The sequence below is a fragment of the Candida margitis genome, assembly GCF_024628925.1.
Source record: "Candida margitis strain CBS 14175 chromosome Unknown scaffold75, whole genome shotgun sequence".
NCBI lineage: Eukaryota > Fungi > Ascomycota > Pichiomycetes > Serinales > Debaryomycetaceae > Lodderomyces > Lodderomyces margitis.
Window position 1 is genome coordinate 1 of NW_026261880.1, and position 12,916 is coordinate 12,916.

The 12,916-nt window shown below is 38.4% G+C and overlaps 5 protein-coding genes across 5 annotated transcripts; 2 read left to right on the plus strand and 3 right to left on the minus strand. All coding sequences in view use genetic code 12, as the record gives it.

Annotated features, from left to right (window-relative positions):
• Positions 1–979: 979 nt before the first annotated feature.
• Positions 980–4,108, plus strand: CANMA_004198 (uncharacterized protein; the record flags this gene model as incomplete). The annotated part of the gene is made up of 1 exon (XM_051816451.1): positions 980–4,108. One exon carries the CDS (start codon positions 980–982, stop codon positions 4,106–4,108), a length of 3,129 nt encoding a protein of 1,042 aa, XP_051670186.1.
• An 89-nt stretch (positions 4,109–4,197) lies between these two features.
• CANMA_004199 (aspartate/glutamate transporter) lies at positions 4,198–5,793 on the minus strand (the record flags this gene model as incomplete). Its single annotated transcript, XM_051816452.1, has 1 exon — positions 4,198–5,793. The coding sequence occupies one exon, from the start codon at positions 5,791–5,793 to the stop codon at positions 4,198–4,200; it is 1,596 nt and encodes a 531-aa protein (XP_051670187.1).
• Positions 5,794–7,355: 1,562 nt separating this feature from the next.
• On the plus strand, positions 7,356–8,195 carry CANMA_004200 (uncharacterized protein; the record flags this gene model as incomplete). The annotated part of the gene is made up of 1 exon (XM_051816453.1): positions 7,356–8,195. The coding sequence occupies one exon, from the start codon at positions 7,356–7,358 to the stop codon at positions 8,193–8,195; it is 840 nt and encodes a 279-aa protein (XP_051670188.1).
• Positions 8,196–8,747: 552 nt separating this feature from the next.
• On the minus strand, positions 8,748–10,165 carry CANMA_004201 (phosphatidylinositol-binding protein; the record flags this gene model as incomplete). The annotated part of the gene is made up of 2 exons (XM_051816454.1): positions 8,748–9,796; positions 10,132–10,165. The coding sequence occupies 2 exons, from the start codon at positions 10,163–10,165 to the stop codon at positions 8,748–8,750; spliced, it is 1,083 nt and encodes a 360-aa protein (XP_051670189.1).
• A 1,581-nt stretch (positions 10,166–11,746) lies between these two features.
• On the minus strand, positions 11,747–12,322 carry CANMA_004202 (uncharacterized protein; the record flags this gene model as incomplete). Its single annotated transcript, XM_051816455.1, has 1 exon — positions 11,747–12,322. The coding sequence occupies one exon, from the start codon at positions 12,320–12,322 to the stop codon at positions 11,747–11,749; it is 576 nt and encodes a 191-aa protein (XP_051670190.1).
• Positions 12,323–12,916: the final 594 nt, after the last annotated feature.

The following is a 12,916-nucleotide window of genomic DNA, read 5'->3' on the forward strand; positions in this document are numbered from 1 at the left end:
AGTTTATAGGTTCAAACTGTGTTAAATCACTCCTGTCACTTGCATTTTGACTAAATCCTCTTATATCACATTCCATATCTTATAATAAAAAGACTCAATGTAGTTTAACGTTGTGCCACAAATGTTATACAAGTACAACGTATATCAAACGCTCAATGGTAACATTGAGCGCGTTGAAAGAAGTACACATACCAGCATTGTGTCGTTTTAATTCAATCAGTCAAATTTCAGCTTTTTCGTTCATTATAGTGAGGATTGTATAAGATTCATTTTTTGTCTCTATAGTCTTCTTAGCATTTCTCATCAAAGACATCATCTGAATAACTGCAAAATTGAACGTATGGGTCTTCGTCCATTCCTTTTCCCTGAAGCATAAGAAATATGGATATCCATCAAATGCTAAAGCATTTGTAAATGACAAAGTATAATAACGATTTGGTAACGCCTGGAAAAATAGAGACCCGATCCTGGCTTCTCGTCCCCTCCTAGAATATTCCACTTCATTGTGTAATCCACCAGTTCCCAATGTTGGCCCTAGTTATCGGTTGTGATTAGGAAATGTTGTTTCCTCGACCATAGGCATTGTGTCGCTTCGTATGGTGGTGGTGGATCTTGTGCGTAGTGTGCATATGTTAAAAAAAGATGATATGATATTGAATGTGTGTGTATGTTTCTATACTTCCGAAGGCTAAAGCCATAATCTCTATCCTTCTGTTTAGTTTGGTTTATGGCTATAAATAGAACAGGGAGGAGGGGTATAATGTTCTTGCTCTTGCTCCTATCCTCAATATATTCACTGTGAATAGAAAATGAGATTTGAAGAGTATAAATATACAATAAGGATGGGTGGAGAACTGTTATTAATTCGCGAATTTGCAAGCGATCAAGATCAAAATTAAAACCAAAACAAACCAAACCAAACCAAAACTATACGCGTACAACAACAGTCATCCTGTATTTTTCGGTCACATTGCAAAGAATGGCTAAAAGTATACTAAAAGACAACACGGCACCATTGCCTAGTACGTCACGTCGAGTTTCTTTTGCACCTGAAGTGACTCTACATCGAATTGAAGTATTCAACCCCAACAAAAGAAGAAAGACTGACGGTGGGGCTAGTGGGGCCAGTGGATACTCTTCATCTTCATCACAATCTGATTTTGAAGTAGTCCATTATCTGACACGCCGCGAACTCGAAAATGAAGGAGATTCTGAGTTGATAGATTCAAGTAATAAGATTAATGAAGACGGCGAATTTGATGGCAGTTCTGATGATGGTAGTAAACCGTTGACTGATAGTTCAGACGAAAAGGAGGAAGGGGAAGATAACAACAATGAGGATGCTGTTGATGATGATGGAGTGCGACTGGCATTGCCCCCTGCCAATATACGTGCGATAGAAGTGGTTAAAAGCCTCGAACGAAAAGAAGAAGCTGAGGTCAGTATGGAATTGACTTCACAGGGTGCTGTTAGTGTAATTGGAAAAGAGGCAAGAATTGATGCATTGCCTAGTACACCATCAGCGTATGCATCGGGAGAAGATGCTGACTATTCAAGTAATGGTGAAGAGGATGGGGCAAGCTTTGTTAATAACGATGAAGAGGAAGAAATGCAGCTAACAGAAAGAGTGGACAAGACTCAGAACTCACACTCAGTTATACCTGCCGATGATGAACCAGAAGATATGCAATTAACTGGTCCTATAACCTCCACATCACGAAGATATCGACAAGCATCTGCAGGCTCAGATGATGATGGCGATGAGACCATAAATTTGACAACTCTAATGTCCAAGGTAGATGAGGCACGTGTCATGAATAAAATTGGAGGTGGAAATAACCCTGAGGGAAGTAACGGTGAGAGAAGAGCTTCCGGTCGTCACCAGAGTATTGATAATGTGACCGAAGATGGTTCAAATATGGAATTAACCGAGAAAATAAGCCGAGTTGTACCTCGAGTGCCAATTTTAAAGCCGAGCCTTCAAGAATTACCAGATGATAATAATGATGGTGATTACGATGCAGATATTCCAAAGAATGAAAGTGAGGTAAATGTACCGAACAATACTACAGAGCAAGCAGTTGTGGATATGGAAATTACCGAACCAGTGAGAAGCGAAGTGGCGCCCAACAAGAAGCCTAACATGGTTGTGGACCCTGGAAGTTCTGAAAGCCAAGATATGGAGCTAACTCAACCTGTAACGAAATTGATTACGGAGCTGCAACGAGGCACTATTGATGATCTGGCTTTACAAAATGAGGAAATGGAATTGACTCAACCAACAAAGAGTGTGGTGAGGGAAGATCAACCGAACAAGCCGGCCGAAGAAAAAAGCTCAGAAAATGCAAATGGTATTAGTTCATTGTCAAAAGTGGGAGATGATGGTGTTGGTGTCACACAAGGACATAGTGTTGTAAGCATGGACATAACTGAACTGCAACAACCCTTGGCCGACTCACAGCAATCTATGGAACTCACACAGGTGCAAACAGTAGTAGTAAGACAAGATACTCCCTTGGAACTGGCGAAGCAAGTGGCGAGTTTGGAAAGTAAAACTCCTGAACAAGAAGCTACTGCTTCAAAGGTAGCACTAGCTGGCGTTGCTTATCATACAGCTGTGCAAGATACTGGTAAAGATGAAAAGAAAGAAATTCCTATTTTACATGATGAGAGTGAACGCGTGATAGACAGGTATGCTAATTACAAACAGGTGCAGTTAGCCAAATTCCTCGATGATATCAAACTCAGGTTTTATACTGAAATAGATCCTGCCACGAATGTATTAAGTGGATTTAGTTCAACTGAATCTACTGCGCATCAACCACCTTCTATTCACGATTTGATTCTGGCTATCCCCTACAAGGAAGTACTTGCTTTGAATGAATTTATAATAAATGAATTACAAACCTACATTAGGGAAGGCGAGCGAGTATTTCAAGAATTTAATGCGCAAATTAGCAGTGACAACCCACCCATAATTAAAGAATTTTACACGACAAATGATCTAAAGCAACGTGAAATCATGACTATATGTTTGAACAATATAAAAGAGATGGCTAAATTGGAAAGTAAGTCGACTTGGTATAAGTGGAAATCAACGTTGGTACAGAATGTAATTGATGAGATGGAGAGGCAAATTGAGCTATTAAGGAAATGCCAAGTAGATTTGAATGACTATTTGCTAAAATTGGATGAGGAAGGGGTGCGTGTCGATACATACAAGAGAGATTTGGTGACCAAGATGCAACGGTTGAAAAGTGCCAAGCAGGCAGTGGGTAGCTTATCCCAGGACCAAGCGAATGAGATGCGGCAAGCGTTTAGCCAACTGAAGTCTGAATTGCAAAATCTTGGTATTAAATTTGAGCAAGCCAACAACCAGCTAGTGCAATTGAATCAAACATTACTTGTATTACAACACCAAAAGATAGACTTGGTAAAACAAGTGGATGAAGCTGGTTTTGAAATAGACAAAAACAAAAAATTCACCAAACAAGACAAGTTGAGTATCAAGAAGAATTATGATCGATTATCTAAATCAACCCACTTGAAGTATTTACGTACTGAAGATCGGTCTACTTTTGTGTTTTTGTATGACGCTACGATTGTTATCAAGCTTGATTTTTTGCAGAACCTATTTCAAGTTGGAGAAGTACAGTCCAATAAATTCAGGTTCAAACTGTTGATCAACTACATACACAAATTCCCTGTATTCAATGATGGTGGTGAGAATATAAATCCTGCACTTATATGGACGCAATTCAGATCGTATTGGCGGAAACTAGTTGAATTTGATACAGCATTATACTTCAACTTGTTTCAATTTCCTGTAAAAGTGGTTGAAAATAAGGAAAACATTGAGGACGGTGTGATTAGATTTCAAGTTGATTATTTTGATTTCGACAAGTCGAGAAGGTATTTTGTGGTTGGATCGCTTGCGGTTGCATCGTTGCTTAATTATGAATCTAGTATTAGCTTTACAGTTAGACCAGCAATGGCATACAGCCTAGATGATCCATCCGAGTATGATAAAACACTTACAAAGCTTGGTAAGTGTATTGATTTGCCTCAATGTACATACATCTATGATCCAAAGCTATATATCCGTTAAATTACATATTGACAATATACAACTGTTACTCCATTTTACCCCGGGTTTCGTCATTGGTGGTTTTTTTTTCTTCTTTTGCTTTTCCTCTCTTAATGAGTAGCACCAAGGAAGATTGTGGCTCCTAAACATACAATCATTACAGCAACACCCCATATTGCCAAAACCAATCCGCCGTATTTGCAAAACTTCTCCAACCTGTTTAATTCAACTTGTCCTTGTTCTATTGGTTTAATTAATAGATATCCAAATAATCCCGGTAGAATAAATGATATCGAGGTTGACCCTGTACTTCCAACAAACGCCAACACTTTCGCCAACGAAGTGACTAATATGGCAACAAGGTAACTTCCCACAACAATTATGGATGTTATTATATAAAATTTCTTTGTTGTCAATGGCACCACTATTGGATCGTGTCCCTGTGTGTCATGAGCACCTTCCATTGGTGTTGTCGATATAAACGATTCATCTACTATACTGCTATCATTTATTGATGAAAGGCTTTCGATATCGGAGGTTAAGGCCGTGTATGCACCACTGTCAGTTCGATTGCCGTTGATCATGCTACCACTAATACTGACATTGGTGGTGCTGTTACTTCTATTGTTGCTATTGTTACTGGTGTTGCTTCTCTTCTTCTTCACCTGAGATGTGTCAACACCATGAGTTATGAAATGTATCACATGGTTAATAGATCCCCGACATGGATGACACTGCAAAGGAAATGATAAACTCACCATGATCACAATGCATAATCTTCCAATCAATGAACTTATCGATTCACGAGGGTACATGGATATAATATTGGCATTGACATCATTACCAAATGTTAAATATCCTAAAATCCCCACTACTAGGTAGCTTATCAATGCAGTTGCAATAGCATTGCGAATAATTAAATTGGATTGACGTGTTTGCGACCCATCCTTGGCATCGGGCTTCAATTCGTTAATAATGGCAAACATATTCTGATGACATGTATATGCAAATACAAACATAGGGAATGAACTCAATGTCAGGCTCCAACTCTTGGGTCCGATCCAATCAATATTCTTGCTGCCTGCAGGCACAGGTATAAACAGTCTTGCAGCTAACAACCCCACATTGTTGTTGTCATCGCCATTGCCATTTCCTTGTTTATGTATCAGTAAAGCAATGTACTTTTCAATAACTAAACAAATCAAATATCCCACGGAAAACAATGCAACGAAACTTGTGTATTTCAAACTGTTCAATTTTTTCAAATAAGACAATGGTGCAACAACAATCGCCATAAACAAACTAATCCAAAAGTTTCGATGCATCAAAATTGGATGGTTCGCTGCAGCATCGTCTCCAGCTATCGTTTCAACAATCTTTGGCATCAAGTCACCAATCACCACAAGGTAAGAAACACCAACACCAAAACATTTAATCGATATGGCTGAGTCAAACACTATGGAAAATTGCGGATACGTTAACTGAGCTAAGCTGAAATACGACACTGAACCTCGTTGGCCAGTGTATTTGGCCACTTTATTCTGTAAGTACAATCCAAATGATGATGTGAGTGAAGAACATATTATTAATATACATCCAAATAAAAGTCCATTTGTACTTAATCCATACGGCATAGCTAGGATACCAGCTCCAATTATGGTGTTTAGTAAGTTTATGGTACCCGATTTGATCGTAGCTCGTCCCATATTGTTGTAGTGTTATGATCCGGAAGAAGGGAGGGGAAATCTGTAAAAAATGTTGGGTGAGAAATCAAGCGAGGGAAAAGATTGGTATGTTGCGCTTAATAGTGTGCTATATCTTTGCCATAAAAGTGTCTGTTATTGTATACGATGGGTTGAGGACTGTGTGAGTATGACAGCGTGTGTTAGTCTGTATATCTCTATGTTGATTAAATGCTTGTCGTGTGTTCGCTTAATTTTTGGCATGTTGAAAGTTGTTTTATTTTTTTGGCTGTGTGCAGAGAGAAAGGCTAACAGAGACATTAATGAATAATCAGCATTAAATGCTGGCAAAACTCACATTGTCATTGCTTTTACCATTATAGATCAAAGTATATATGGTTTTATTGGGTGAAGAAGTTCTAATTGCTCTGTAATAGGGTTCATACAGTACCAATGGATGTCGTATGCAGATGATGTCCTATACGTCCCATTGATCAATAAGAAAGTCGAAAGAATAACTGCCTCGATACCTTATCATCGCATATTTGGAAATGCTGTTGGCAACTAAGTTTGGAGTCAATATGGGTATGGTCTTTGGAGTTACAGAATCTTTCCTCGATGTGGGTGACTCTTCATGCTTCCATCACTCTGTGGAGGGCTTACATCGCTGCATACTGAATTTGCTATATAGGGTAGCGAGCCATGTTGACATGTTGCATAATCTTTTTGTATCCTAGAGCTGCCTCAATTTACCTATAAATTGGACCATCTGCTAACTATGTTTGATTCAATAGCAAATTTTTCAGTGTTGACCGCTTAAGCACTACCCTGATCTGGGGTTCTAGTCATCTTATTACAGCTTTTATCTTTGATCCATAGGTTGATAATGAGAGTCAAACGAGAGAAGCAGAGATTACGATCCTTTCAACCGGATTGCTGTAAATACAGAGCTACTTTTACTGTATATAGATTATTTCAACCTGTCTCTACACAATAATAATCTAGATGAGCAGCTATAACTTGTATAAATTTAGTTGGTTACGAGCAGAAATGAACACGAATATGGTGGTACGTTACATTCTTGGAATAACTTGAGGGAGAAAAGTCAAGTTTTAGATGATGATACTATTTGCAAAATACTCCCAATCTAATTGACAAATCCACGCATTTGGAAATAGTTGAACAAGTGGTATTACACGCTGGCAGAATAATAATACAATAATATTGTTGGTATAGCATTGTGAATTTCATTGCTATATTTCAAAGTGGGGAAGAAATGCTGTTGAATTTGGTTGCAAAACTTTTTGTTTGTGCATAACATACACTAACACATACACCAACACATACTACACACTAGAAATCAATTCTGAAATGCCCCCTATACATAACAGCTTTTTTACCCTTCAGATTTCGCCTTATTGCAATAATAACACAACACAAGGATAAAATTGGATGCCACTTTAACTGGAGATACTTCTCTTTTTGTCATTATTTTGATATTCTACAGTCATACACAAACACTTGCAGCCAGCTTTTTTGGACTTTACAGGGACAAATTTATTTTTCCTTTCTTCTCCACATCAAATATGGCTGATTGTTTGGAGTGGTTAAATGACACATGTCACTGGTCAGGTTCAAATCCGTTGAGTGAACATGTCATTCACAAAGGAGCTCAACCCAACTCAAAAGAATCTGCTGCTGCTGCAAAGGGAGATAACACATCAGGAATCGTTGGTTGGGACAACAATGGTATTGATACTGCAGGTTTTGCAGCATGGAGACGAGGAGAAGAAGTATTGAACTCGGCTAGCTTAGACTACCACGTATTTGGCACAATTGGAAGTAGAATTATTGGTTTTGATAATTGGACACAAGAAGTAGATGTCGATGGTGACGAGGACGAGGACGAGGACGATAGATACAAGCCAGATATTGAGCCGGGAATTGAAACACCACCTACTTCTCAGGTGCCGCTACCTTTGAAGAATATTAACTTTCGAGAGTTGGAAGGACATTATGAAGGCACTGATTCTGCCATGAACCCCATACCATCTGGCAAATACATTGATTTGGCAAACCATCAACAAGTGAATGAGTTTATGCAAGCTCATTATGTTGACAGTTATAATGGATTCAAAGAACCGGAATATGGCTCTTATTCGAGTACAACAGTATTTTCCAAAAGAGATTTGATGAAGAAACCATTTATTGTACTTGGAAGTTTTTTCAAGAAATTGTCAATCCACAAAGAACCAGTTACAGGTCGTAAATTGTCCCCTAATTCAAGTTCAAGAACCAAAGAAGCAAAGGATGAAGAAGTGCAGCGGGTAATGGACCATTATTATGTGAGAGGTTTTTCTGCTTCCGAAGTGTTACAAGAGGTGCTGCTGAGACTGCGTTTAAATCAACTGCTGCTGATCCAATGATTGTTTGAATGAGTGTCGTTTTATGGGGACCTTGCAAAAAAAGGATTGAATTTTAATGTGTTTGTATATATTCTAATCAAGCTAATAACTTTGTAATTGCATTCACTTCAAAGTAAACTATTGTGTAAAGGTGGTACATAAATAGATCTATCCAGCATTGCGACTGCTCTGGCCAGGAACATATCGATAGAGTAAACATCCCTACATTAAATACTCAGTTGCAAACAAATTTATATAAAATCTCACGATATAAAACAAACGAAATTGTCTCAAAATCTCTAGCTAAAATTGAAAATATAAACGAAATGGTAAAAACAAAAGCAAAATAAAATAAAATAAAACTAGAAAAAAGTAAAAAAGCCATCATTGTTATACCTTTGAGAGAGTTGCAACCTATCCAAAAAAGTCCCTGGTGGATTAACGCCTCTTGCTACAAAAAAACAAAATGACCTTTAAAAATACTTTCCTCTAGCACTAGATTCTTCGCTTTCTTCATATCCGCAATTATCCTCTCACCCTCTCTCTCTCTCTCTCTCTCTCTCTACTCGCAGCTCAAAAGACCAACCAACCAACGAGGAAAGAAAGCAAGGCCAATATTAACGCAACAGGCAATGAAATACCATTTGTAGTTAAAGCATTGGCACCGGCTGAGGAAGAATCATCACCACGTGAAGCGGCTCTCTCGTTTCTATCCAATTTGGCGGTTAAAGATTGAACTTGTCTAGCCAAAGTATCCAAGTCTTGCTGAACTGATGGAGAGTTTTGTTGTTGCTGGCCATAACCAGAGTTGAAACTTCCACCAACACCACCTTGTTGTGATTGGTAGCTTGGTTGTTGTTGCAATTGTTGGTATGGTGGTTGCTGTTGCTGTTGTTGGAAACCGGAGCTGTAACCATTGTTAGTGGATGAAGTATCGTTGAAAGATCTGTTCTGAGCCCCACCAAAGTCACCTGATGGTGGTTGACTGAATGATGCGTCGCCATTGGCTTGAGCTTGTGGTTGGTAGTGAGCATTTCCAATAATGCCTGCAGCTCCAGCTCCGGCAGCAGCACCACCGGCAACACCGGCAGCTCCAGCTCCAGCTCCATATGAGCTTTGACTAGCTTGGTGAGAGAGAGCTGGCTGTTGCTGTTGTTGTTGTTGAGGTGGCTGTTGTTGGTATTGTTGTTGTTGTTGTTGTTGTTGTTGTTGTTGGTGGTGACCTGCTGCACCTGCACCTGCACCTGCGCCTGCGCCGTTGTAGGATTCATCCTTATCAGGGCCAACGACATAATTGACCTTCAATTTCTTTGAAACAACGGCGGATTTATTTTGTGCCTCCAATTGGGACCATAATTCTCCAACTTTTGATGGGTCAGAGCGAGGTGGTGCTGGAACTGAAACCAACAAGAATTTATCTTTACATCTGTAATCTTCTGGTAATGGTTGAGAAAATCCTTGCAAAATGATGGAAATTTGTAAAGAATCACCTGGTTGAATGATACTAGCATTTGGTCTGACACAATATAATTTTGGGGCAGTAGTTTTAACTTTAAAAGCCAATGCTTGGTTAGTTGGGTTTGACAAAGTCAAGTATTCGGTAGTTTGCTTGGTAAATGAACCTATAAAGTAGAGGGGTTAGTATTGCCATAGTATAAAAAGTGAATGAGAAAATAATGGATGATAGTGTCTGGGAGCAATCTGTGAGATCCCGTTTTCGTTAGCTTGACACCAATTGAGTCCAATCTATCAATTGCTTATCTCAAAACCACTCAATCACTCAAGTAACAGGGGTTATAATATATAAGAAGTATCTTTCCCGTGATACCTCGGTCTAACCCCCTTTTTGCTTGCTTTATTCGTTTGATCAAAGCCTTGTTGCATATTTTTGCTTTTTGCTTCCTTATACGTCCATCCATTCTTCTGAAAAGGGTGGGAAAAAAAAACGAAAACATACCAGTAAATTCTAAAACATTTGGTGAGACATTCATCTTTGACGTAGGTTATTCAATTGTTGATAAAGTGTGGGCAACGGGTATATGTATAGATGATATATAGTAAGATTGATGTAGTGAGGTTGTAGTTTGTAATGCGAAGTTCTCTTTGCTATCAAAATATCTGTTATTGTATCAAAAGTGATCTGCTACAGATATATATGTATGTATGTATCTCGTCCTTTGATTGGGAATTGAGGAGTGGTAAGGGTTGTTTTTTCAAAAAAAAATCAAAAGTTGTGAATGAATAAATGGGAAGAAAAGTGTTGTGATTAAAAAGTTTGTTGAAATTTCAAGTGGAGACAAACAACAAAAGAGAGTGAGAGTGAGAGTGAGAGGGAATGTATTTATGTACTTATGTATTTATGTATGTTAGAGATTTTTTATTGTTTTTTTTTTTTTAATTGAAGTGTGTGTACAAATAAAAAAAAAAAAAGAGGAGGCGTTCAAAAATTATCACAGTCTCTCTCGGGCTAAGTAACAGACACCAACACCCACATTCCCACAAAAAAAAAGAGCAGGATACTCACACAGCGTACTGAAGATGCAACTCACATGAACGTATTATTTTAACAGTACCATCATCTGTTTTATTTTCCAGGAAGAAGTAACGTAGAAAAAGAGAAAAGAACAACAGTAAGAAGCACTCTGGTTGCAAATACATCTACCGAAGAATCCAAGTGGTCACGCGAATGGCTGATAAAAATTACACTTCCTAGTTCAGAGGGCTTACAACCAATGGTATCCCACGTTGATCTGTCTCATTGTATGATTCCTTTTTTTGTTCTCTCTCTTTGCCACAAGAGCCTTTTACCGAGTATTATCTCACTCTTACCCCAACATTTTGCAATTTTTCATGTGTAAGTGATTTAAAGAGTCTACAATAATGTCAGGAGCACATTGTTTCGGTAGACATGTACGGCTTCTAACCCAAAAGAGATCGCCACCACTACCACCCCTCGATTCTTCCATCTTTCAACACCATTTTGATTTCCCAAATGGGTTATATTTCGCTCTTGTTTTTTTTTTAACTCAGGGTTCTTTCAAAATTCTTTTTATTTTCTTAACCCTTGTCAAAAAAAACCATGCACACAACAGTTGTAGCACATACATATGTATAATTCTACTAGATTAACCTAATTGGAAGAAATAGAATTTTACATAGTCAGACCTCCTTTCCTCATTCATACATTGGTTAAGGGACGGGCTTTTGACATATTGGTCTGTTCAATTGTCACATTCTTGTGTTTTTTTTGTTGTCTTTTTTTTTTTCACAGTCCTTGGTTGCCCCACTATTTACTGCCCCTCTTTCCTTATCTCCTATTTTAAAAGAAGAACAAAAATTACTTAAATAGGAGAAATCAGTGAGAAATGTTTAAAGTAACGATCCATTTACATTCTCTTCTCTCCCCGCAAACCAAATACACACATCAGAGGCTACACTTAAGCAGAAGTAATACACAGTGGGTAAACTCTCACCTGTGTTAACTCTAAGAACCTCAGTATCAAGTTGATGTAATCAAGTAACGATTGAGCAACAACTTACTATAAAGCCAGTGAATAGTTGGTTTATCTGCCCTATAGCGACTTATCGGCATTGAGTAAACTTTTCTTGATCCTGTGTGATAGTGTGGGTGAGTATTTGGCGATACATTGATATTCGTGAAATGTTGGGTTACCAGGTGAGAAAATTGGCTGGAAGTGATCCTTTTCCAAACTTTCAATAAGGATAGCCATTAATCCAATTGATGTGTGTTGAGACAATGGGGGAACTGATGAATGGCCACCAGGAGTGTTTATCCCCACAACCACGTCGGTTGATCCCTTTTCACTTGTACCGGGTAATTCCCAAACCACTCCTTCTTCATGGGCAATACTTTGACCACCTTCATCAATAACAGCATAAAATGAATCATTGCCATATCGTTGAGTTAGAAATTGGCCAATACGTTGAGCTCCACGTTCTCTACCCACTTTTTCATCAAATCCAAATCCAAATCCAAGAATAATAGTTCGTTTCGGTTTGAATCCCGATTTGTATAGTTCTTCAAGTGACTCTAGCAAGCCAATCAACAAGTTCTTGCAATCAAATGAACCCCGGTCCCATAGCTTGTCCCCCTCATAAACTCCATCGTATGGGGGGGATAAATCCATTGGTCCAATGTTGATTTCTGTATAGGCACCACATCTTGGTGAGCAGTAAGCAAAATTGGCTTCAAGTCCGACTCTGCTTCCTTTCCTTTCCTTTCCTTTCCAAGTGACGACAATTGCATGTGAGTGAACAAGTTCAACTTGTCAGCAAAGTGAAAATAATGGGTAACTGTCTTGTTTAAACATTTCTAAAATGAAACAAGATGATACCATGGTGTCTTTGTATAAAATACTGCAAATTTGGGCACATATATCTAATCTCTTGGTCGACTGATAACAAATTTTGCAAAAAAGAATGCATATCATCATTCGTGGTGGAACTGGGTGGCTTCTCGCCCATGTATCACATACACAATTAGAATGGTTAATTTGTTAAGTGAGGGTTATTTATAAACTGCTGAAATGGGTCACCTATTCAAATCAATCCTCGAATCTTCTTTACTATGACAGTGTAGTGTCATTCCATGTGATACAAAAATCTTGGATGCAACTATAACCAACAAGGTCTATGAATTTTTTTTTCCTCTTTTTTTAGTTTTCAACTAACAATCTGGCAAGAAGTTGTAGAGTACCAACAACTAAACCTTTCAACAGCAC